The following is a 23,497-nucleotide window of genomic DNA, read 5'->3' as shown; positions in this document are numbered from 1 at the left end:
GCGCCGCGCCGAAGCTGAAAGGACCCACATCCCTCCCTCGCGCCACCTTGCTCTCGCGAGAAGAAAAACCCCGCGAGAGCGCGGCGGTAGGAGGGATGAGGGCTCACGAGAGCCGGCCGGAGGAGAAGGGAAGGAAGATCTCGCGAGAGTGGGGCGGTGCGCCCGGCTCCGGGCATGCGGGTGAGGAAGGCGGCCTGGCGCGCGATTGGCGGGGCGCGGCTTCCTCTCGTCGCCGGCCTCGCGCATGCGCCGCGCTCCGCCGGGCCGTGTCCCCGGTGCGTGTGTATGCGTGTGTCAGCCGCGGGCAGCGCTCCCGGCCGGCGGCCACACGGCGCCCGAGAACCGCCGCGCAGGGTAAGCGGGCTCGGGGCCAGCGCAGGGCCGCGTGCCGCTCCGGACGCATCGCCGGGAGGCGGCCCGGCTTCGGCCTGACCCCGCCGCCCGGCCGGGGAGCGGGTGCGTGCGGGAGGAGGAGGAAGAGGCGGAGGCGGCGGCCCGCGGGCGGCCTAACCCCGCGCAGCGCGGTCCGGAGCCGGGCGAGGCCGCGGCGGCCCGGGATGGAGTGAGGCGGAGGAGGCCTCCCAGGAGACACTTCCGCGTTGCGGGAGGGCCCCGCCGCCCCGCCGGCCGGCCTGCGACCCGGCCCCGGGCTCCCATGTGAGGCGGGCGGCGGGCGGGCGCCGGCGGCAGCAGCGAGCTAGCGAGGCTCGGCGGGCGGCCCGGGGCGGGCGCGGCGCCGCGTCTCCATGGCGCCCTGAAGGCGGCGGCGGCGGCGGCGGAGTCCCTAGGCCGCGTCCTCGTCCTCGGCCGCGAGTGATCTCGATGCCGAGCACCTCGGAGGCGGCGGCCGGCGGGAGTGGGGGAAGCCGGGGCTGGGGGAGCGGCGGTGGCGCGGCGGCGGAGGCGGCCGCCGAGAAGAAGCGGCTGCATCACCGGAGACGGAAGCGCTTCGCGGCCCAGCCGCAGCCTCCCCCCCCGCCGCCGGCCCCGCACCCGCTGCTCTTCCCGCTCCTGCAGCCGCCCCTCCTGCAGCCCCCGCTCCTGCAGCCGCCGCTGCCGCCACAGTCCCTGCTCTTCCTGGCGGCCACCGGCGCCTCCTCCTGCTGCGGGGACGGGGGGGAGCGAAAGCGGCCGCGGGGCAAGCGGCGCTCGGGATCCCGGCACAAGCGGCGGCGGGGCCGCGGCGGAGGCGGCGGCGGCGGCGGGACCCAGGAGGCGGAGAAGCGGCGCGGTAGCGGGGGGCTGAGCACGCTGGTGGAGGAGTACGACGACGTGAGCTCCCAGTCCGAGGGGCTGGTGGGCGGCGGCGCGGCCGGCGGCGGAGCGGGCAGCGGCGCGGGGAGCCCGGCCTCGTCCCCGGGCGGCGGCGGAGGCGGGAGTCAGCGGCTGCGGGGCGAGGCGGAGAGGAGTGGGCGATCCCGCCGGGAGCATCGCAGCGGCAGCGGCCGCTCGAAGGAGCGGCACCGGGAGCACCGGCGGCGGGGGGAGGAGAAGGCGCAGCAGGAGGGGGCGGCGGCGGGCCGCGGGGGGAGCGAGGCCGCCTCGTCCTCCTCCAAGTCCCGCAGCCGCCACAACCACGCCGGGGGCCAGGACCGGGAGGGACTCAAGAGCGGCGGCGGCGACGGCCGCAGGAAGGGCTCCCTTGCCTCGCCCGGTAGCGGCAGGAAAGAGCGGGAGAGTAAAGCGCACCGCAGCCGGACTAAAGCGGCCAAAGAGCCGCCGTCGGCTTACAAGGACCCGCCGAAGGCCTACCGCGACGACAAGCCCGAGCCCAAGGCTTACCGGCGGCAGCGCTCGTCCCCCAGCCCTGGCCGGGACGACAGTCCACCGCTGCATCGCTCCTCGCAGAGCCTGCGGAGCCGCAAGTCGCTGAGCCCCGCGGGCGGCCGCTCGCCCCTCAGCCCCTACAGCCGCCGCCGATCCCCCAGCTACAGCCGGCACAGCTCCTACGAGCGCGGCGGAGATGTGTCGCCCAGCCCCTACAGCAGCTGGCGGCGGTCGCGGAGCCCCTACAGCCCCGTTATCCGGTGAGTGTGGGCTGCGGTAGGGGGGAAGAGAAGGGGGCGGTGGGTGGAGGAGAGGGTCCTGGACCGTGCGGGTCAGCAGGTGTCTGGTGACAAAAGCCCTGCTGCTGCTCCTGGGCTTAGAGAAAGGGGGTAAGTGGAGATCCTCCTGCCCAGGCCTGGGGAGAAAGGAGATGCGGGCAGCACTTCTCTCCTGCGGCTGTTTCATGTGTCAGGGAGGCCACGTAGCTGGCAAGAACACTTTCTAAATACTGAGGGCTCTGTACTTTTTCCAATGCGAATGACAGTGGAAATACTTCTCAGAGAACAAGTTTTCCGAAGGACCGGTTTGGGGTTTTAAATATTAAGAAATACAGGTATTCTCAGGTACATGCTTGTGTATTTTCTCTTCCAGGGTGCAGGTTTTATCAAATGTTCACCAGCATATTCATAATCTAAAAAGAAACCAAGCTGGTGGGTAATTCCTGTTGCTAGTATTTCTTGATTTAGGTTTTTTTTTTAGGGGTTTACACAAAGATTTGGTCTTTGTTTTCACTAGGAGAAGAAGCCAGTGTCAAACTGTAGATAAACTGATTTCCCACTGTGTTATTCAGTGTGGGCTTGCAAATCATCCTCCTTGTGCAAACTTAGATTGCAAAGGTCAGTCTTGCTGTGACTTTGTGTTTTATATAGAGAATAAATGAGTGCTTTACCTCTATAATCATATGCGAGCAACATCACAGCATTAAAGCATTTCAAAATATTTTCACTTACTGAAATCCACTTACTGAATTTGGAGCATTTAGTTAGCATGTACTTATCACTGAAGACTTGCATTTCTCATATTGGAATTGTACTCTTGCCACATTGTGTGTAAGTTTATTTCAATTCACATCTGAAGTTAGCTTTTTAAATGTGTCGAGTGATATGTTGGCAAGTGTTTTGTTTGCACCGCGTTACCCGGAAGGTTGTCTGAGAACCGTTCTCTGATGTTTCTAATGAGCACCTTGTGTCAGCTACTATTGAGGTGTCCAGTGAAGATGCTGAAGCCATTGCTGTGTTTTGGTGGCTGTTGGTAGGGCATCCTGTCTGAGGCGTGTGTCAAATGCTGTTGAAAGAGTGAAGTAACAGCACTATGCCCTAACGTATCCTGGGCAAGGCAAAGGTGCCTTTGGAATGAAGCAGAAACAGAAAACCAGTCATTTTAAGGTACAGTTGTATGGAAAAGTTTTGTTAACAATAGATTGTTTCAAGCAGAAAGCACTGTGAGTGCTCAGAAAAGGAGCACGTTGTTGTTCTGTGAGAGCCTGTTCCAAGTAGTTAAGGATTCTTTTTTCAGGATGATTTGCGTAGTAGAATAGCAGGAACGTTTCTGGAATATCTTTATCTAAATGTTCTAGAAAAACAGTGTTTTCTGTCAATACTGATGTCTTGGAATGAGAAAGCTATTGATGATAGAGCTGCATGCAGTAGGCTTGTGCTTATGAGTAGCTGTATTAGGCAGCTTAACAGTCGAGTTAGTTTGAGAACCTGCCGTATGTGCTGGCTGGTAGTAGAAGGTACAGGAGGTCTTCTATGATAGTTACAGGGGAGATCTGTAGGAGTGTTTTGTTTACTTGGTTCTGTTGGTATTGGGCCTGTGGTTTGAAGCATGACAGCTTGTTTCCTGATTCTTGTGTTGCCTTTCTTCTAAGTGTATAAATCTTACTTGAGTTGCAGACCTGTTTCCAGGAGTTAGCTTTGTGACTTCATTCCTTCCTTCCTCCAGTTAAACTTCAATTTGCATCCTGTCTTTTATCTGCGCACAGATTAATTGTTATGTTAACTACTGCACGTGGTCAGATTTACTTGGGAGAGGCTGGAATGGCTGAGTGGAAGAGGAGGTTGCTCTGCAGAGAAGATGAAGTTAGTCTGCTCAAACGTGGCATTAGTAATAATAATAAAAAAGACATTTTCACAGAAAAAGAAAGAAACTCAAGAAGAGTGAAGATAACCTTTGTTATATTTGCCTGTTGTGAAGAAATGCGAGTTGGTGTTTCTTCACTTCGTTGTGTGCACTCTGGTTGTCAGGAAAGGTGGAAGACAGCTGTATTGCTGTGTTAGCTATTCAGAGCTGTCATGCTTGTTTTTGTTGCTTGACTGTATGATATTGCGCTCAATGTGCTGGAAACTGTTGCTGTGTTGCTTAGATATCAATATAGCACCCAAAGTCTGGATAGAATATAATGATTTCATGAAGGCAGCAGCTTCTTAGAGCACCTGTCTTCTTGATCCTGGTGATTTAAAAACGAAATTCTGGGGTTGCATCTATCTATGATGTCAGAATGGTAACAACTGTGTATGTTCCTTTGCATTCCAGTCTGCGAGTCTTTTTGTATTTCACGTATGAATCTTCAGCAGCGTTTTATTACTTATCTCTCTATTTTAGTATGTAGAAGGTGAGAAAGAAGTGATTCCAGCAAGGTTGGTCAGCTCCTGTCTGGAGTCCTGATTTTTTTTCGTCTGTGTCTGAGCTGCTTAGGGAGGAAGTTCTGATAAACAGTAGGAGAGAAACAAGTGAAGTCAGCTTCACTCATATGAATTCCTGGTTTTCTCAAGCAGCAGTAGCAGCATAATTATGTGAGTTGTGAATTACAGAAGTCGCTGACTAGTATCTCTCATTGTAGTTGCCTGGAGATTGCTTCTGCTCAGAAGCAAAGACAAAAATACATGTTTTATGCTTGGAAAATTCTTTGAATGGTAGACTAATTGCTTTTGCCATTATAATTGCAGTAAACATTTATATTTTGTGCAAACTGATTGCTTGAGCTATTTTCACTTGATGGAGAAAACTTCTTCACTTGCTGTTTGTGGATCTGTATTATGTTTCCTTGTATATTGTAACATGCACTTGTTCTTAAGTGCGTGCACGCTTTTGGTAATGGGAATCCTTCCATGTTACAAAAAGCATGAGGAAGTTATTTCTCTACTGATAAATGGACTCTTATCTTTGTAGGACTCAGAAAATAATCATAATTAAAGAAACAAGAAACAAAACAAAAAACTCAGCCCAAACCAAACAACAAAAATCCACCGTAAATGACAAAATAAGGAGAGTCTTTTTGGAAATGAGCTTAGGATGAAATTGTGGGCAGTGATGCTTTTCTTCATTTCAGTCAGATCATATGCTATGTGATCACACATTTAATTTGGTTAGCTGTATATATGAGTAATTGCATTTTCCAAATTTGGATACACCTACCCATCTGCCTGGATGGAAGTAAGTAGGTGGGGCACTACTAGCATAGTAATACGGCCTGGTGTGTGGATGTCGCTTATAGGAAAGGAAAAATACGCCATTTCTTTCCTTACTTGAACTCTGAAGCCATCCCTTTTTTTTTTCTGTGGTAGCTAATGTAGCACTGAGGCTCTGTGAAATATGGGTCACTTCTGTGCAAAACCAAAATCAGCACAGGGAAAATGGTAAAATATTTGTTGAGCGAGTAAGGGCAATTCTACTTCATGCAGAATCCATGGTTTCATACGCCGTGTAAAAAAAAAAAGCTTTGCAAGCAGTGATCTCAATGCTTTTGGATTTAAAGTGTTTTCAGATGTTTTGTCTTTTCTTTCGGGAAAGATTTTCTTTATAAAACTCTTGACTCTTGTTCAGTAAAACTGTATTTTGGAAAAAATTGGAAGTGAAGCTGTGTTTTTACTGTTGGAATGGCTAATTCTTCCAGCATGTTTGAGACTTGTTACCTGGCTGTGGATTTGACCTTTTGTACGAAAGATGATTTGCTGATTTGCTTTTACCTTGATGATGTGCCTTTCAGTTTCCTTGTTGATCTGTTTTGTTTTGTTTTGTTTTTCCTTATTGTGGGAATTATTTAAAAAATGAACCTTGTAATGTGTTCGTTATACAAAATATGAGTTGGCACTGTTTTTTGCTGATTGATTTCTTTGTATGTAGAGTTTCCATCTGAGAACACAGGGCTATAAAGCAGATTTAAGAAAGAATTTTTCAATGTTCTTACACTGTATGTATTGCAAACCCTTTTACAGATTTCTGGTTTGAAATGGTTAAGCAAGTTATGTAGTCTTCATGTACAAAGCAGAATAAGATGTTGGTTGCAGGGCTGCTTAGAATATAAGGCTGAACTAAGAGCTTGAGAAAATAAAGAGATGTAAGATATTAAGGGGGAGCACCAATACTGTTAGGTGGAGAAGAGAAGGCTGCAGGGAGAGCTCATTGTGGCCTTCCAGTGCTTGAAGGGAGCGGATAAACAGAAGGGAACGGCTGTTTGTGAGGGTGATAGGACAAGGGGAATGGTTTTAAAGTGAGACAGGGGAGGTTTAGGTTGGATATGAGGAGGAAGTTTTTCATGAGAGGGTGGTGAGGCACTGGCACAGGTTGCCCAAGGAGGCTGTGGATGCCCCATCCCTGCAGGCATTCAAGGCCAGGCTGGATGTGGCTCTGGGCAGACTGGGCTGCTGGTTGGTGACCCTGCACACAGCAGGGGGTTGAATAGGATGAGCGTTGTGCTCCTTTTCAACCCAGGCCATTCCATGATTTGCCTGCTGTTGCAACATGAAATAGCTGTACTACCAGCTGTAATGTTTTGTCGAGGAGGTTTATATTACTGAATGATTATAAATGTCTTGGAAGATGTGTGGTGAAGTCAACTGATTAAATTTAGGTTTCCCCTCTCGAATACACCTTACCGTGAACTGGAAGATGGCAGTGCCTGCTCCTTAATGCAGCTCACTGGTTGTTGATGGCAGATCTTGGCTGCGGAGGGTGTTTTAGCCCCGTTTGGCTCTATTTGCCTTCTCAGTATTCAGCTCTATATTCTGATGAATCCCTTTGTGTTCTGTCTTGTCTAAAACTATAGGACATAGGGCAAGAATCAGTTTCATTGTTTCACTCTGTAGGCCTAATATGTTTGGGTAAAGTATTGTTTGTGCTTAGGTAACACATCTGGCTGCTGGCGCGTTTCATGTAGCCTATGCAGTTAAGAAGAAGAGAGGTTTTCAAGTTTACAAACAGGAGAAGATAACACGTGGCTGTTCTGATTTGTTAATAAAATGTAGTTCTTTTTTTGATAAATACGTGAGAGTGGAATGGGGAACAGAGAAGAAATACAGATCCAAAGAAATGTAACACTGTGTTTAATTGCTAGAAAGAGGAACGTTGTGACAGTTTCAAAACTTGCAACTAATAACACTTAGATATTTTGAGTGTTTTTATACAGTGAACAAGCGGGTTGTGTTGAGCAACAACTGTTTTTTTTCTTGGTGGAAGAGAAGCCTCCTTTCTTTTTGTCTTCTGAGGTACAGACGAAAGCAGTGCCAAGTTCTGCTTTGGGGATGAATTCCTTACTAGTGCTTTCTTCCTTTGTTTTGTTACATACACCTATTCTCTGTATGATTTTTAGGTAACGTCTTGAAAATTTCTTTCTGGTTTCATATTTTAGCTAGGCATAATATTATGCAATTACTGCAATTTTCCCTCTGCAGCTAATGAGGTTGTGCTCCTGGTCTCCTTTGTTGCTGTCTCCAGGGGAAGAAAAAAGCAGCTGTATGTAAAGAACTTCTTTTAATGCAGGGTAGTCCTACTGTTACTTATAGTTTTTAGGCAAATCAGTTTTCTTTTCCTTTTTTTTTTTTTTTCCTCTGTATATAAGAAATACCGAAACGTGTAGATGGTTCAGAAGTGGTTTTATGGGGGTGAGTTTGGCAGTTCCTCTCTCCAGGGATGTACAGCTGTGTGGGGTGCATTCACAGTGCTTGTAGAAGGCTGCTGATGGATAAGCACAACACAAGTACCTGTAAATGGGACAAAACTTAGGGGTGCTCTGCCAGCAGATGCCAGTGCTTTCACTGGCTGGGTTAGCTATGACCCTTACCTTCAGTTTGGTTCCTAATCTCTGCAGATTTGGGTGAGAAAATCTGGGTTGCTTCATTGGGTTTGTTGGTTGTTTGCAACACAATTCCTAGTCTTCATAGCCACTGTCCTTTTGTTCTTGGTTACCATGTTAAAAACAAACCGTGCTAACTAACAATGAAACAATTGATGGCAAATGTCAGATGAGGCATTTGATATATGCATGTATGTATGCCTGTGTGTTTAAGTCCGGTGGAATATACAGAGAATACTGTGTAGTTCAGGTGCATCTCCTGCTGTTTTCCCAAGGTCCTGGCCAAATGTTAGTGTCTTGTTAAAACGGCAGGCAGTAGCTATGGTGTGAGCCTGGTGCTGTGGTGCTGGGGCTTTGTCATTTATTTGAAACGAGTGTTAGCTCTGAACAGCGTGAGTTGACTGGCCTTGTGTGTAGGGTGGCATTTCACCATTCTCAGAGTTCCGTGTGAGCTTGTGAGAGAAAGCTTGTAAACATCCATAGCTTTGTTTTTGTGGCATTTAGTAGGTGGGAACTTGCATGTAAGTTTTGTCTAGACTGGGAGGTTTTCTTGGGACTTTGGAACTAATGCTGATGAAAGAAAATGGTAGTTAAATATTTGAAAAGATCACTGAACTTAGGGAAACAGCACTTTTGTTGTGGACTCAGGTCACACTGAAATTAATGCCTCCTATTTATTTCTGTGAAAACCACAACAGATACAAAGAGCACAGCAACGCTTGATAGAACACAGTAGAACAAATTCTTAGCTATAAAACACTATTTTTCAATGTAGTCACCATCATTAGTCAGTTTGCACATATCAGCTGATTGAAATGCTCTTCATCTCATGGTGTAACAGCTGTGCATGGCAGAATGAGATTTGTCTTTCACTTTGCCATTACCATTGCTGAAGCACACTGCTTACCACCTCACTGTGTTCAGATCTGCTGTGTGGTCCCCGTAAATGTTCAGCAAGAGTCAATGAATGTCAGTGGATGCTTTTTTTTCCACGTGGGGAAATTCAGTGACACACCTTTGCTTCCACGTCAGATACCATTTGGTCAGACTGTCCCACTGCTGCCATTGCTGCACTACAACAAAATGGAACATAATAGTGGTGGGGAGGTTCAGTCACTACTGCCATACAATCAGCATCTGCCTCTGATGTCATGGGCCAGCACCATAAAGTAGGAGGCATTACTTTCAGAGCAGCTCTTGTAACTTGAATTACTTGTGCTCTGACAGAGCTGTCTTTTACTTGTGGTTCGTTCTGTTCAGCTGAAGGTATTTGTGTTTCCTGTAACTCTTGCCTGGTGGACAAGGTACAGCAAGATGTTGTGACAAAGGTCTTTGGGATGCCAGTGGAAGAGTTGGTTTATTATTAGCCTGGGAATGCATTCTGTAATGCAACTTGAACATCTCTTGCTGATATAAATAATGAAAAACTCAGATTAAAGCAGTGTACTCAGCTTGTTGCATAACCATAGTTTTGATCTGACACCGAGGGCTGCATGATACAGTGGAACCGAATCCTGAATGTTTGAGTGCCTGTGTTTCTGCTCCTTTCCCTATGGATATAGTTCTGACATGACAAAGTTATGCCATTTGAGGTGTCATACCCGGGCGGGGGAACTTAGTGGGTGTTTGGTGGTGGTGGTGGTTTTTCTGACTTGTGTGAGCAGCTTTCAGAGCTTGTGTAAATCCTTGTTCACGTTCTAAGCTCTTTGCTGCTGTTGATAAAATATGCACCTCAAGCCACTGTCGATGCTTAGCTTGCCTATGTGTCTCTTTTTGAAGGCAGTATATAGATTTACTGGCTCTTCCTTAGCAAAGTGTTGGTAGCTGACCAGATGAGTGCTTCTGGTTAGTATAATTCAAACAGACTTTCTCATTTCATCCTTGGTAGTGATATGAATGAACTTATTTTATTTTGAGCTAATGAACTGGAACAGCCTTGTGATCAGACATGCAATCTCAGAAACTGTGGTGTTTTAAGCTGCTGCTTCTGTTTTCAAGTGAATGTGGAATTCAACCTGTTCCTTTTGTTGACATGGATTTCTTTCTTCACGTTGGGCACCTTTCTAAATAAAATAACAAAAAGCCCAGAAATTGTACTTAGGAAAGAAAAAAGCTTGATACCTTAGGACGTGTTTTATGGTTAAAAATTGAATACAACTGAGGCTTGCAGATTGCAGTGGGTTCTTTGAAGGTGGGAATGGTGTTGTACAGGTAATGGAGCAAGTTAGAGATAGCTAATCCAGGAATGAGGTGTGCAAGCAGATGTTTTCCTAGGCAGGTCAGTGACATTCTGGCAAATGATGCATCAGTGTGAGGGGTCAGTTTAGGACTCATAATGCTTATTAGCTTGTACTTGATGCTGGAGACATGGAATTATACTGATTCTATTTCCAGTGCAGATCTGCAGGCAGGATCCCTCCTTGAGATATCTCCTCAGAAAGGGAGATAAATGTGACAAGTGCTCTGGCCTTGCAGTCTGTAATGTGTTTTATTGTCTGCATAATCTCAGCCCCTTCTTATCATGCCTTGTTGTTACAGAACTTCACCTATTTTTTTAATTTCTTTTTTCGTTTTTTTCCCAGTTTGGGAAAAAATAGAAAAAAAAATTAGAAAATGTTTTAAGTCCAAAATACAGGATTGAATTAGTTGGACCTTCAAAGTGACAATGAGAAGAATAACTACGGTGGCATTTCATAGTGGAGCAGAAATGCACTTCCAGGGGATTTTTTCTGAATAATACTGTTTTCATTTGGCTTTTGGTGGACATAGACATTAATATCTCTTCACCAAATTGTGATTTAACTGACAAGACTCAAGTAGTGATTTAGTAATAGGGGGCAGAGGGGAAGCAAAGTAATCAGTTACCCCAAATCCAAGTGCTACTTAGTGCATTCTTTCACTAAAATTATTTTTATTCCTTCTTTTTACTAACCCCCAAATTGAAATTGTAGTTGAAAATTCACAAAATTGAATTCTCAATGTTTTACTTTCATTTCCTTTCATTTTACTTTAGTCTTATTACTTCGTAGTACTTCATAGTTACTTCGCAATTTTGCACCACCAGAAAATCCTGTAAGGTGCCTTCTTGGCACAGAATTTTACTGTGTTTATTTCCAGGCTTTGTCTTCTCATGAGATTTGAACTTTTAATGGTCTCTCGTAGCCATTTGATTCAATAACAGTTTTACCTGCTGAATGTGAAGCTTGTGATGCAGTATTCAGTGTGTTCACCTACACGTTGGTTTGGAGTCTCCTGCATAATCTTGATTGGTTTGATGTCCTTATGTTGTTCTAGAAAGGAAAGTCTATTTTTAATAACGCAGGAAAAAAGTGTGTACACATGGGAAGTAACAAATACTGCCCATAACATAATAATGGTTTTATTCTGCATTAGGTATTTCTTCAGTTGAAGGATTGTTATGTGATTTTAAGTTGATAATTAAAACTGCATTGATTATTCTTGAAATTAAATTTGACACAGTGGTGATTAGGCCTGACCACAATGATTGTGATTGGCTTTATTTTTATTTGCCCTAAACTTTGGGAAACCTCTACACGTTGATGCGATCTTTTGAACTGTGAAGTTTCTAGCTCCCCAGACAGTTCATTGTTTTCACTACTGGATACATTTTACATTGTCTAGCTCATGGATTTTTTTTTCTTGACTTAATTTCATTCTCCTCTGCAAGTGATGTGCCCAGGAAAAATAGATTTCTACGTCCTGAATCAGGATAATACTTGTAAATATTGTGAATCTGCTATTTTTAGTATTGTCCAATGAATTAAATTTTAGATGTTTGTTGTGGCAATAGACTTCACTAGTTGTTCTCATGCCCTGTGTCTCAGTTTCTTTTTAATGAAGAATTGAATCAAAATTACTAGGAAATGAATGAACAATTTCATTAGATTGTATTTCTGTACAGCTGAAGTTTGCTTCTTAATTGTTAAGGTCCTTTCCCTCCTTCCCTGCCCGCATTCTGGTTTGTTTCCTTGCTAAGATTTTGTAGACAACTTCGATATTTTTTTTTTCCCCTCTGTCTCATGGGTGTTTTTATCTGACTTATCTGATGTGGATGTGGCATATTGCTACTTGTAGGTAATCAATTACCTTCAGTAGGTAAATAAATACGGAGTACGTTATTTCTGGAGAGGCAGGGGGAATGTGCCTTTAAATTTTGGGAAAGGAAAGCTAAGGCTTATTGTTTTTTAGCTAGCAGCATTGCAACCTTTAGCATTCCGGTTGCTTTTTAACATTTTTATGGCAGTTGTAAAAGTGAAACAATTTATTTTTTTACAGTTCAGTGTTGTGTTTAGATGCTTCTTGTGATGCTACAACGTGAATTTCATTATGCTAAATTCTGGTTGTGTAGGCAGCTGAATTTTTCTGTAATATTGCAGATACTACATGCGTTGACACATGAAACGTAGCATCAAGTTTTCTTTAAAGGAGAATTACCATTTCTGAAAGGAGAATACCATTTCTGGTATGCAGTGAGGAAGCACATTTGTCCTATGGGTGCATACAGTTGTATTTTGCAGTGCCTTACTGGGAGAAGCTGTATTTAAGAAAGCTTTAATGTTTTCTAACAACCTGTTTAGATGTAGAATCTTGATTATTGCGTATTCCAAATAATTTTGGCAGGGCACTGCCTTTTCTGTTTTGTGACTTTTTTTATTCTATAAACATGGTGAGAATGGTTGGTTTAAAAGAGAGTGAAACTGCACAACTTTTTACCTGAGTAAATATTTACTGTTTTTGAAACAGACGGTCAGCAAAATCTCGAAGCAGAAGTCCATATTCATCAAGGCACTCAAGATCTCGTAGCAGACACAGGTTGTCCAGGTCGAGAAGTCGTCATTCAAGTATTTCTCCTAGCACATTAACTCTGAAGAGTAGCCTGGCTGCTGAGCTGAACAAAAACAAAAAAGCAAGAGCAGCTGAGGCAGCTAAAGCCAGTGCAAAAGCTTCCAACACTTCAACGCCGACGAAGGGAAACACTGACACTGCTGCAAGCGCACCTCAATTGAACAATGTAAAGGACCTGAAGAAAGTAAAAATTGAGCATACACCTTCTCCTACGAGCAGCGTAAATGTGAAGAATGACAAGGCAAAAGCAAAGGTCTCACTTCCAGAAACTAAAGGAGAAAATAATCTGATCGCAGACAAAAATACTAAACAGAAAGCTACAGCGGTAAAAGAGGACAAAGCAACTGTTGTAAAACAGCAACCGGTCACTGTAAAAGAGAAAACCAAACCGAGCACACCGAGCGTAGTAACAAAGGAGAAGGAGAGAATTGTTGCACTACCAGCCTCCACACTGCCACCCTTGCCTTTGCCTCCCACGCTGCCTGAAGATAACGAAACTGATAGGTGAGTTGTGATGTAAATTTGCTTTTTGGGGATTGTCTCTTGGTTTTATTTATTTATTTCTGCTTTGGAAAACTAATGGTAACCAAGGCATGTCCAGCCTGTGGGCTGCACGCTACCTGGCACAGCTCACAATGCAGCTTACCCGCTGCTGCTGCACTCAGCCTGCCTAGGCCAGCTGTCACTCAGCACCAACAAAACATTGGTGTGCTCTTAACTCTATCTGGCCTGAAAGCAAGGCACAAGAAGGATGCAGTACAGGGTTAACTCAAGTTACAGCAAGTAGTTGTATGCAGTTTGATACACTGGCTAAACACTATTCTGTGAACAGCAGAATATATGCAGCTATCCTTTCTGTTCTGATAAGGGAATTTGAAAATAAATTTCAAGGTTGCTAAAAAAAAAAATAATCATCGTTTCTTTGGTACACTTGCAACTTCATTTGCAATCAGTATAAGTATGTGACCTGCAGCTTTTCAGATGAAATGTGGGGAGTTGCATTCGGACATTAAACTGAAAAATTTCATCATGTGTCTCTACTGAACTTTTATAAGCCCTGTTTTAGCAAGAGAGCAGTACCCCTCACTTCATGGTCACACCTTGTTCATCTGATTGCTTTTCATTCATGAACAACTGTTTTCAAGGATAAAGCACAGGAATAATAAAACTTCATCAAAAATGTTTGACGAACACCTTGAGAACTCACTGAGAACTGCAGCCACTGCCACCAAACCAAACTGAGGCATTAATTTCACAAAAACGAGGCCCAGTATCCCACTAGTTTATGGTTTTGTTCCTTTCCTTTTTTGTTTTAACAAAAGAAAAAATATATGTATACATGCTAACTATATTGTATAATTTATGGAGGCTGCTCCATAAGTAGTGCTTCCTAATTTATTATGTTGGCCCACAATGTCAGAGGCAGATGTTGGTATGACAGAGTAGGGATTGAAGCTTCCTGCCAATATTCCATTACATTTTGTTGCCCTGTGAGGAATGGCATTAGTGGGGCAGTCTGACCAAGTCTGGCATGAAGTTTGCCTGAAGCGGAGGCATCGTTAAATTTATCCACATGGGGAAAAAATGGCAACCACTTGCGTTCATCAACTCTTGCTGAACGTTTATGTAAACCCAACAGTGAATGTGAGCACGGTGAGGTGGTGGTGAGTGGTGCGTTTCAGCAGTGGCGACAGCAACAGTGGGTCACCTCCACTGGTGCAGGTGTTTATAAACTTGATATGCAGGCTTTTGTTCATCACTGAGGAATATACATTGCTAATGGTGGTGAATATGTTGAACAGTAGTGTTTTGTAGCTGAGAATTTGTTCTGTCATATGCTGTATCTGTGCTTATTGTATCGATTGTAGTTTCCATGGAAATAAATAGGAGGCGTTACTTTCAGAGCAGCCTACATATATGTGGCCCAAGACAATTCCTCTTCACTCAGTGTGACCAAGGCAAGTCAAAAGGTTGAATGCCCTCTTTGCTAGATCAGGAGCACCCATGGGGTTAGTCTATTTGCTAGATCAGGCTGATGTAATTTGTTCTTGCTCCTTGGTTGCTTAAGGTGGTGATTACGAGTAAACCGAAGGGGAATGCAATGTTAAAAGTAATTTATCTGAGATGTATTGTAGAAGGAATTTTTCAATAAAGTACACTAAAGAGATTACTTAAAATTGCAGACGGATAAGAATTTTGGGGATAATGCACATATGTAATTTTCAAGATCTCGAGTTCATTGCAAATGTAGGCATAGTTCTGGGGAAAAGATTAATTCAGTAACAGTATCTGAAAATCTTTCAGTAAATTGGAATTTGACTTTAATTTTTATAGATCTGTTATTTTCAGTTAATTCATTTTGCAGATCACTATTATTTTAAGTATGTGTAACTGAGGTGTGATGTTCATAACTTTTAATCTGTGCTGACTTTTGAAGTGCTAGAGATTGGTCTGTAGCAAGGAAACTTGGGTCTGTACCCGAAGTGTAATCTGAATTTAGGCTGTGCTAAGTTTCTTTTTGGTCCAAACAGAATACTTGCTGTGATATGAATTGGAAAACGATGCTACTGAGCTGTCACTTAGTATTTTTCTTTTGGTTTTGGTAGTGTGAGAAAAGTTGCTTTTGGTGTTACTCTTATTACTGGTCTTGTGCTATCTGAGAGATCAACTTCTCACAAGTAAAACCAAATTTCTTAGTACTGAATTAATAACTGATTTAGGTGTGATATATCTTTGTAAGAAATAAAAACTGTAAAAGAGAAATTCCAAACCTTTTAAACATTCATATATTTTGTATCTGTGAAAGTAATGTTTTCTCTTGCACTTGGAAAGTTGCACTATATAATTAGTGCAAGTTGTTACAACTAGTGGTGTAAATGTTTCTATTAGCAATTCAATGCAGTGTTAAGTGTAAGAACACACAGGGCTTGGTGAGTCAATATTACTTAATGAGATGGTAGATCTCTTTTTTAGCAGTAAAAGAGAATGTTCTGCACTCTAGCAAATGCCATTCCAGTTATCCAGAATCACACCTGTGTGGTGAATGTACAGTTGCATTTGACTTTGACAGAGCCATCCTCCATGGGTAAACAGGATTACTGACATTTATTTGAGGGATATCCACTGTTTTAACAGGCTTTGTTTGCAGGGTTAAATGTGATAACATGATATGTGATTCTATCCTGAAGCTGTCTCATCACTTCTCATTATGAGTATTTTTTAATTTAATGTCTGTTTTAAGTATACCTAAACAGTTCTATTAGCACTGGGCTCATTTCCTTAAAAAACAAACAAACAAAAAACAACCAAACAACAAAACAAAAGACAAAAAAACCCCAACGTAATACATGCAAACAAAATGCATCAGAAAGATTAGTGACAGGAAATAGAATGTCTTTTATGCTTCACTTTGTTTCACTTTTGGGATGTGATCGTAATCATTCTGATGTGAAGTCTGTAACAAGTCAGGTTAAACCATGAGTCATTAGAGGAAAATGATCTGTGATTTTTGGGAGGAAGAAGGACCAAGGTTCAGATGTATTCAGTTGCTGTAGGAAATTGTGCCAACTCAGAAAGCTTGGTACTGCACAGAACTTGCTGGCTCCTAATGTAGTGTCAGTGGACGTTCAGTAGGAATCTGGTAAAACCACAAACAAGCACCCTAAAGAAATAGTGCTGCTGAGAAACTAATGACAAGGTTAGTTGAAAGAGAAGACTGTTCTGGTAGCCAGCAGTGTGTGATTTAGCAAACCTGAAAAGTGGCTGCTCTTGGCTGCCTCTGTTTTCACATACTGCTTTTGAAACTTGTTTCAGAACTTCTCATATATTGTACTTCCACTAATACCGAAAGTTTGAGGGTGAAATTGTGAGAGAAATGCAAATACTTGAACTTCAAAATTGAGGTCTTCATTATGAGAACTACTTGCTGTGTTCATGCTAACATGAACAGAACGATGAGGGCAGTACATGCTTCCTCGAGGTGCCTCTTTGAATTGTGGCAGTGGCAGCTTCATAGGTGGTCTAAGATTCTTGAGGGTTCTGATTTTGTAGTGAAGGGACAGGCATAGGCAAAATGCTGGAATGCTTTATTAAATGTATAAAATTTGCGGATTGCAATGAATTTATGAACGAACACGTGCATTCTCCATGATGGAAGATAGCAAGGTCTTTCCATTTATAGAAGTTCCTACTTTATCTGTGCAACTGGGTAGATAGAAAGTTGCAGGAAAAACACCTTTCCAGAAGAGTTTTTTTGAGAGGGATGTTGAGAATGGAACAGTGATGATTTTTGCAGATGTCGCTACCTTGGCAAATGTACACTCAGAGCATGACAAAAGATTTTCTGTATGCAATGATGGAAGAAACTTGATGAGAGAGTACTGTCTGAGAGTCCTATCAGGAAGAAAGCCATGTCATTATTTCAGCAACAATCATGGGTTTACTTGTTATATTATATCTGCCAAAATGCAGCTGAAGGAAGAAGTTGGACAAAACAGAACCATGAGTTTAAAACAAAAATTATCTTGCAGGAAGCATTGCATGTTCAGAATTTACCCACTAGACTGTGAAGAGCATCTCTAGAATAAAAATACATTGCTGTGTATTCTGGGGGTTCTTCTCAAGACAGACTGTCACTGTCCCCTAAAAAAAAAAGTTAATAATTTAAAATAATAAATAAAAATGCCAGTTACCCATGGCAGAAGAAATCAATTTTCCACTTGATTTGTATTCTGATAACTAGAAACACATGGAAACTGGAATGTGTCTGCAAATCTGTGAGTTTGGAATCTGCAAGTAGTATGGTATGGACTGCCTTTCAGTGCTTTGCAGTAGCTGTAACCATGAAGTTAGTTTTCTCTGAAGATCAAAACTGAAGTGAATTAGATTAGTATAATCTTTTATACGTGGTGTCAGACTACAGATTTAAGTGCTATACTTGTGGTATCTGGCAGCACCTGAGCTCTGAATAATACTAGTCTGGGCCCTAAGTGTTTGGGGGGGGATAGAAGGGAGGAAGAGGAGTAGTTTAGATGAATGGCAGAAGCCTAAACTGAAGCCCAGGTAGGTTTGTTCTGGCTGGTAAGGCTTGCTATCATAGAGTTATAGAATTCCTCAGGTTGGAAAAGACCTTAATGATGATCAAGTCCAACCACAGCCCAGCTATACTGCTCTAACTCTAACAACCCTCTGCTAAATCATGTCCGTGAGCACTGCATACAAACGGTTCTTAAACACACCCAGGGATGGTGACTCAACCACCTTCCTGGGGAGCCTATTCCAGTGCTTAACAGCCCTTTCTGTAAAGAAGTTTTTCCTGAGATCCAACCTAAACTGGTGCAACTTGAGGCCATTTCCCCTCATCCTGTCAACTGTCACCAGTGAGAAGAGGCCAACCCCACTAAGCACCTTACAGATATTGGAAGAGAGCAGTAAGGTCTCCCCTCAGCCTCCTCTTCCCCAGTCTGAACAGCCCCAGTTCCTTCAGTCTCTCCTCACAGGCCATATTCTCCAAGCCCTTCCCCAGCCTTGCTGCCCTTCTTTGCACCTGCTCCAGCACCTCCATGTCCTTATGGCATTGAAGTGCCCAAAACTGAGTACAGCACTCGAGGTGAGGCCTCACCAGTGCCGAGCGCAGGGCAGGATGACTTCCCTGGTCCTGCTCACCACAGCACTCCTGATCCAAGCCAGGATGCCATTGGCCTTCTTGGCCACCTGGGCACACTGCTGGCTCATGTTCAGCCCACTGTCCATCACTACACCAAGGTCCCTTTCCATCAGGCAGCTTTCCAGCCACTCCTCCCCCAGCCTGCAGGGTTGTCTGGGGTTGTTGTGACCAAAATGCAGGACCCGACACTTGGCCCTATTGAAACCCATACAGTAACCTCGGCCCATCAGTGCAGTCTATCCAGGTCCCTCTGCAGTGACTTTCTTCCCTCTGGCAGATCAGCTCTTCCTCCCAGCTTGGTGTTGGCTGCAGACTTACTGAGGGTGCACTCAATCCCTCATCAAGATGGTTAATAAAGATGTTAAATAGAAACGGCCCCAGTACTGAGCCCTGGGGGACACCGCTCATGACTGATTACCAACTGGATTTAGCTCCACTGACCACAACTCTTTGGGCCCGGCCATCCAGCCAGTGTTTCACCCAGCAGAGCGTACACCCATCCAAACTGTGGGCAGCCAGCTTCTCCACAAGGATGCTGTGGGGGGACAGCGTCAAAGGTCTTACCAAAGTCCAGGTAGACCACATTGACAGCCTTGCCTTCATCCACTAAGTGGGTCACCTTGTCATGGAATGAAACCAGGTTTGTCAAACAGGATCTACCATTCATGAACCCATGCTGCCTGGGCCTGATTCCCTGGTTGACCTTTAATTGATCTGTGATGGCTCCTGTTACAATTGGAAAGATAAATGCAGTGGAAAGGCAATAGAGGAGTGCAACTGCAAAGGGGCTAGCATGGATGGAATGGTGTTACAAAGGACGAGTGCTCACACACCTCTGAAGATCGAGGGGCACAGGAAAGACTCCATGAGTGAGGGATCTCCAATCAGAGATCTTTCCACGGGACAGTCAGCCCTTAAATGGGGTCTAAGAGAGGTGGAGCCAGGTTCCACCCCTTCTGGTTGCACAGCTGAATGGCCTTCACCTGTGTTCCCATGGCTGATGGGAGTTCCTTCCCGAAGTGCTCATTCAGTGGTTTAGGTCATGACTCAACAGTTACCTACAGCTCCTGAGATTATCCGTTCCATATGCTTCCTGGCACCAAGGTGAGACTGATAGGTCTGTAGCTAGCAGGATCATCTTTCTGGCCCCTTTTTGAAGATGGGCAATGTCATCCAGCATCAGCTTTCGTCAGAAATACGATGTCTTACCATCTGATCTTATTTTCTGTAGAATTTTGATAATCAGCTGTGCGTTGGTCTGAGCTGTTTGCAACTCATTCGTAAAGCTTAAATTGAGTTTCTGTCAATTCTGGGAGCAATATTAGTGTATCAGCAGCTTAGAATGTACCAACAATGACAAAAAAAAAGAATTCCAGTAAGTTTTTTTTTGTTTTAATACCTGTGTTCAATGTCCGAGCAAAATTGTTTCTTTTTTAGTAGCTTGAAAGAGAATATTACAGTGAAGTCAGTTAAAGAAACAGAGAAGAAACTTCGCCATCTGCTTGCAGACTTGCCACTTCCACCTGAGTTGCCGGGAGGAGCTGAGTTAGGCAAAAGTCCTGAAGAAAAGAAACCAACAGTTCAGTTACACAGCAAGAGGAGACCAAAGTATGTTTATTACTTTTTTTTTTTTTTTAAATTTATTTTAAAGTCTGTCATGGGAGCAGAAGTGAGAATAGTTTCCTAAAAATGTATTCTGTTCGAAATATTTCTGCTTTTTTGTAACAGCTTCCTTCATACTGCATAGTCTTAAATCAGACTGCATCGTTTGTAGTAGTAGCTGCTGGTTAGTGGTAGTAAGGTTGTTATCTAATAATGTCTCATGAATATTTAGTGTTGAATTACTTTAAGATGATCCTTGTATATGTTAGCTGCATTCATAAAAGAGCTGTATTCTTTAAAATCCTTGTTTTCTAGAATATGTGGACCACGACACGGTGAAACAAAAGAAAAAGAAATAGACTGGGGAAAACGCTGTGTGGATAAATTTGATATCATTGGTATTATTGGTGAAGGCACTTATGGACAAGTTTACAAAGCCAGGGATAAAGACACAGGTAGGTTACAAAAGTGAACTTACTCCTGCAATTCTGAAGTCAGTGGGTTTGGGTTTTGTTTGTTTTTATAATTGAATAAAATCTGTGTATTCTTTGTTTTTAATCTAGCTTTTGTCTATCTTTTGCTGCCTTAAAAATTATCTATTTGTAAAGCTGTAACTGAAAGTACATGCTGAGTAGTCTTAATCTCTATTTGAACTTGTATTTCTTAAACTTTGATGCTCAGTACACAGTTTGAGGTAGCGAAGAAAAAAGGCTAAGTACTCTAGGGAAACAAAATGGTACCACTGATAGAATGATAAAAAAAATAATGAAGTTTGTAAAGAGGCTGCAAAGATGAATGAAGGTAGGTGTGAGATTTAGCCATTTTCCTTCTTTGTACTCTGATTGCCATTAGCTGCTAGTAGGAAGAAAACATATCTCTGTGCACTGCAGTCCTGAAGTGTTGCATATCAGGTATTTTTCTTACAGTATAGCTGGCAGCACAGCAGAGACATGACTTCTAGATCTCACCTTAACTATTGCTGAATTGAGCAAGCAATCACCATTATGATATGCAGGAATGTTGTCACTGCTTCTAAATAGATAACAGTCAAATCTGTTTCCACAGCTGTGCTGTACCTTGCTTGTTGGTTTTAAGTTCAGTCAGTAGTTCTTGCGACTCCTTGCCCTTCTGACTTATGTGTGTGCCTTCACTACTGTCTAATTCCCTACTTCAGCAGTAGCTGAAGCACGTATGATCGCATAGTAGCCTTCTTTCTGATCTCCAGAAGAATGAACAGTATAACTGTTCTTTTTCCATTCTTGTCTGAATTTTCAGACCTTAGTTTTTCGAGTTGAACGGTCACAAATCAAATCTTCTTAAGTCCTATCTTTGGAGCCATTGCAAATCATTGCTAGCAGTTTCTTCCAGCCTTCCTGGTATTGTGGTCTTTGTACAGTTAGCTTTCTAATTCAATTACTACCATATTGTCCTCATTGTCAAGCTTCTGGTTGTTTGTCTGTGGCAGTCATTTTCTAACCTCTTGCAGAAGTTATTGCTCTCTATACTGGGTAGGCCTGTATGGTTAGAGCAAACCTTCCACCTTTCAAACCTTCCAGCCTTGAATTCAAATTCTGTGTAAAGAGTGGCATTACAGCCTTCAAGCTCTCTTATAATAGGCTCTGCAATGGGCTTTTCAAGGCAAGATTGAAGAGAGTGCACAACTGCTCTTTCAGACACCAGTTCAAGCTGATGCCACATCTTTAAAGTGTGACTTTTGAGAGCAGAGGTGTTTTGAATTCATGTCCTCAGTGAATACTTCTAATGCTAACAGGAGAATTTACTTTTTTTTATAATGGTGCCTGTCCTGCCTCTGTTGCAACAGCTACCAATAATTCTGTCAAAGCAGCAGTTTTTGCAGCAATTGCTTTTTGAACAACTAGTTTGCTCAAAATGAAGGACAGTTAATCAGTTTTCTCTTGTTTTTGCAGCTTTTGATGTTAGAGAGATCTCTAGTACCTCCACCACTGTCTTTTCTGGAGCTGATCTTATGGTGCATGGAAAACTGCATAATTATTCTTATATAAATTCAAAAGATAAAAAGATTTCATTAGATCCTGTGTTATTCCCATTTTCCTTACAGTTCTGTATATCATCCCATCTTTTTGGCGTGATCTGAGAGGCAGTATCTTTTGAAGTTTAAGAACAGGTTGATATACTTAGGAAGACATAAGCTGCAACATTAGCATCTATGTCACTCCTATATCACAGTCCTAGTTTTTGTCATACCTACTTTGAGTTGTGAGGTATCCTGTTATACTTTTCCTGTCTGAAGGATTGCCGTAAATCTAAGAGTATGCAAGTAAGACTTGGGCCCCTTGAGGTCCAATGGTAACCTCTATTTTCCATCTCTGAGGGAAGGACTTGACTGTGCATTCTTATGGTCTGTGGGCCCTCTGCATTAACTTTTTCTTGGGACCGCCACAGTGTAAACTTGAACGTCCACTGTTTACCTCCACTTTTAGAGATGTCACAAGTTATTATCCCTGATGACTCGTGTGCTGTTGCTTTGTTTCCAGCTGAATTTGTCTTGAATCATAGCGAAACATGATATGCTGCGTATGTTCAATACACAGAGGTGTGTTATAAGGTCTTATTAGATTTAACAGATTTGAGCTCAATAAATCTACTAAAAAAAAAAACCCAAAATGATTGAGCTAATGTACATTCTTTAGATATCTGTCTTCCATTATGGCTACATAATGCTCCTGCTGATTTGCAGAATCTAGCTTCATCCAGCTCAGCCTGCAATAAAGCAAATAAGGGAAATTTCTCTTCACTGTAAACACGACAGTGCCACTTCTGTGCATAGTAAGTGTACTGATAAATATTAGGTCTCTTCAGTTGTTTGCCTTGCATCTTGAGCTATGTAGTATTTCTCTCTAGATACACGCGTGAGAATTCTAACTAAACTGTCATGTCTCACATTGCCTTCCTAAGGATTTTATTATAACACAATAATAGCCTTTATTAGTAAAGATGTGATTTTTTCAGAACCACCATGATTGTGGTTCTGAAGCTTACTCAGTGAGAGTCAGTATACAGTATAAGATCTTCCCTTTGAGGGAAAACATCTTCAGATACATTGAGTTTAGAGGAAGACTCTCTGGAAGGTCTTTTCCATGACTTGCGGAAGGAAACAAATGCTACCTACTTCAGAGTAGATGCTTCTATTGCTACTAAGTGTTTTAGTTCTTTTACTGGCCAGAGGAACTTCTGGTAAAGATACTGTACTCTCCTGGTGGCCAGCATTCCTCAGTGCTGTGCCTCCTGCCATTTTAATTGAGCCTTCTGAAAATACACCTCAGAGGCCTCTAACCCTGCATATCTATTCAGTCAGGATGTGCCTTCTCTGCCTTTTCCATCCAGATTAAGCTATTCTGCAAGTCACAGGATGTCCACAGTAATCTTTCTGACACTACTTTTTGCCTTTCTGAGTGTTGGTATCATCTGTGCCTTCTTAGCCT

At 43.3% G+C, this 23,497-nt stretch overlaps 1 protein-coding gene across 1 annotated transcript in view; it reads left to right on the top strand.

Moving 5' to 3' along the window:
* Positions 1-822: 822 nt before the first annotated feature.
* CDK13 (cyclin dependent kinase 13) overlaps positions 823-23,497 on the top strand; it is a gene marked incomplete at both ends in the record, with an annotated part of 50,968 nt that continues 28,293 nt past the window's right edge. The window contains 4 exons of the mRNA XM_079538032.1: positions 823-2,027; positions 12,665-13,270; positions 19,872-20,039; positions 20,349-20,488. Coding sequence (XP_079394158.1) covers positions 823-2,027; positions 12,665-13,270; positions 19,872-20,039; positions 20,349-20,488 — 2,119 coding nt within the window. The remainder of the gene's footprint in view (positions 2,028-12,664; positions 13,271-19,871; positions 20,040-20,348; positions 20,489-23,497) is intronic.

This window comes from Tetrao urogallus (genome assembly GCF_951394365.1).
Source record: "Tetrao urogallus genome assembly, chromosome: 7".
NCBI lineage: Eukaryota > Metazoa > Chordata > Aves > Galliformes > Phasianidae > Tetrao > Tetrao urogallus.
The sequence above is the reverse complement of the archived record's forward strand: the minus strand, read 5'-3'. Positions and strand labels throughout refer to the sequence as shown.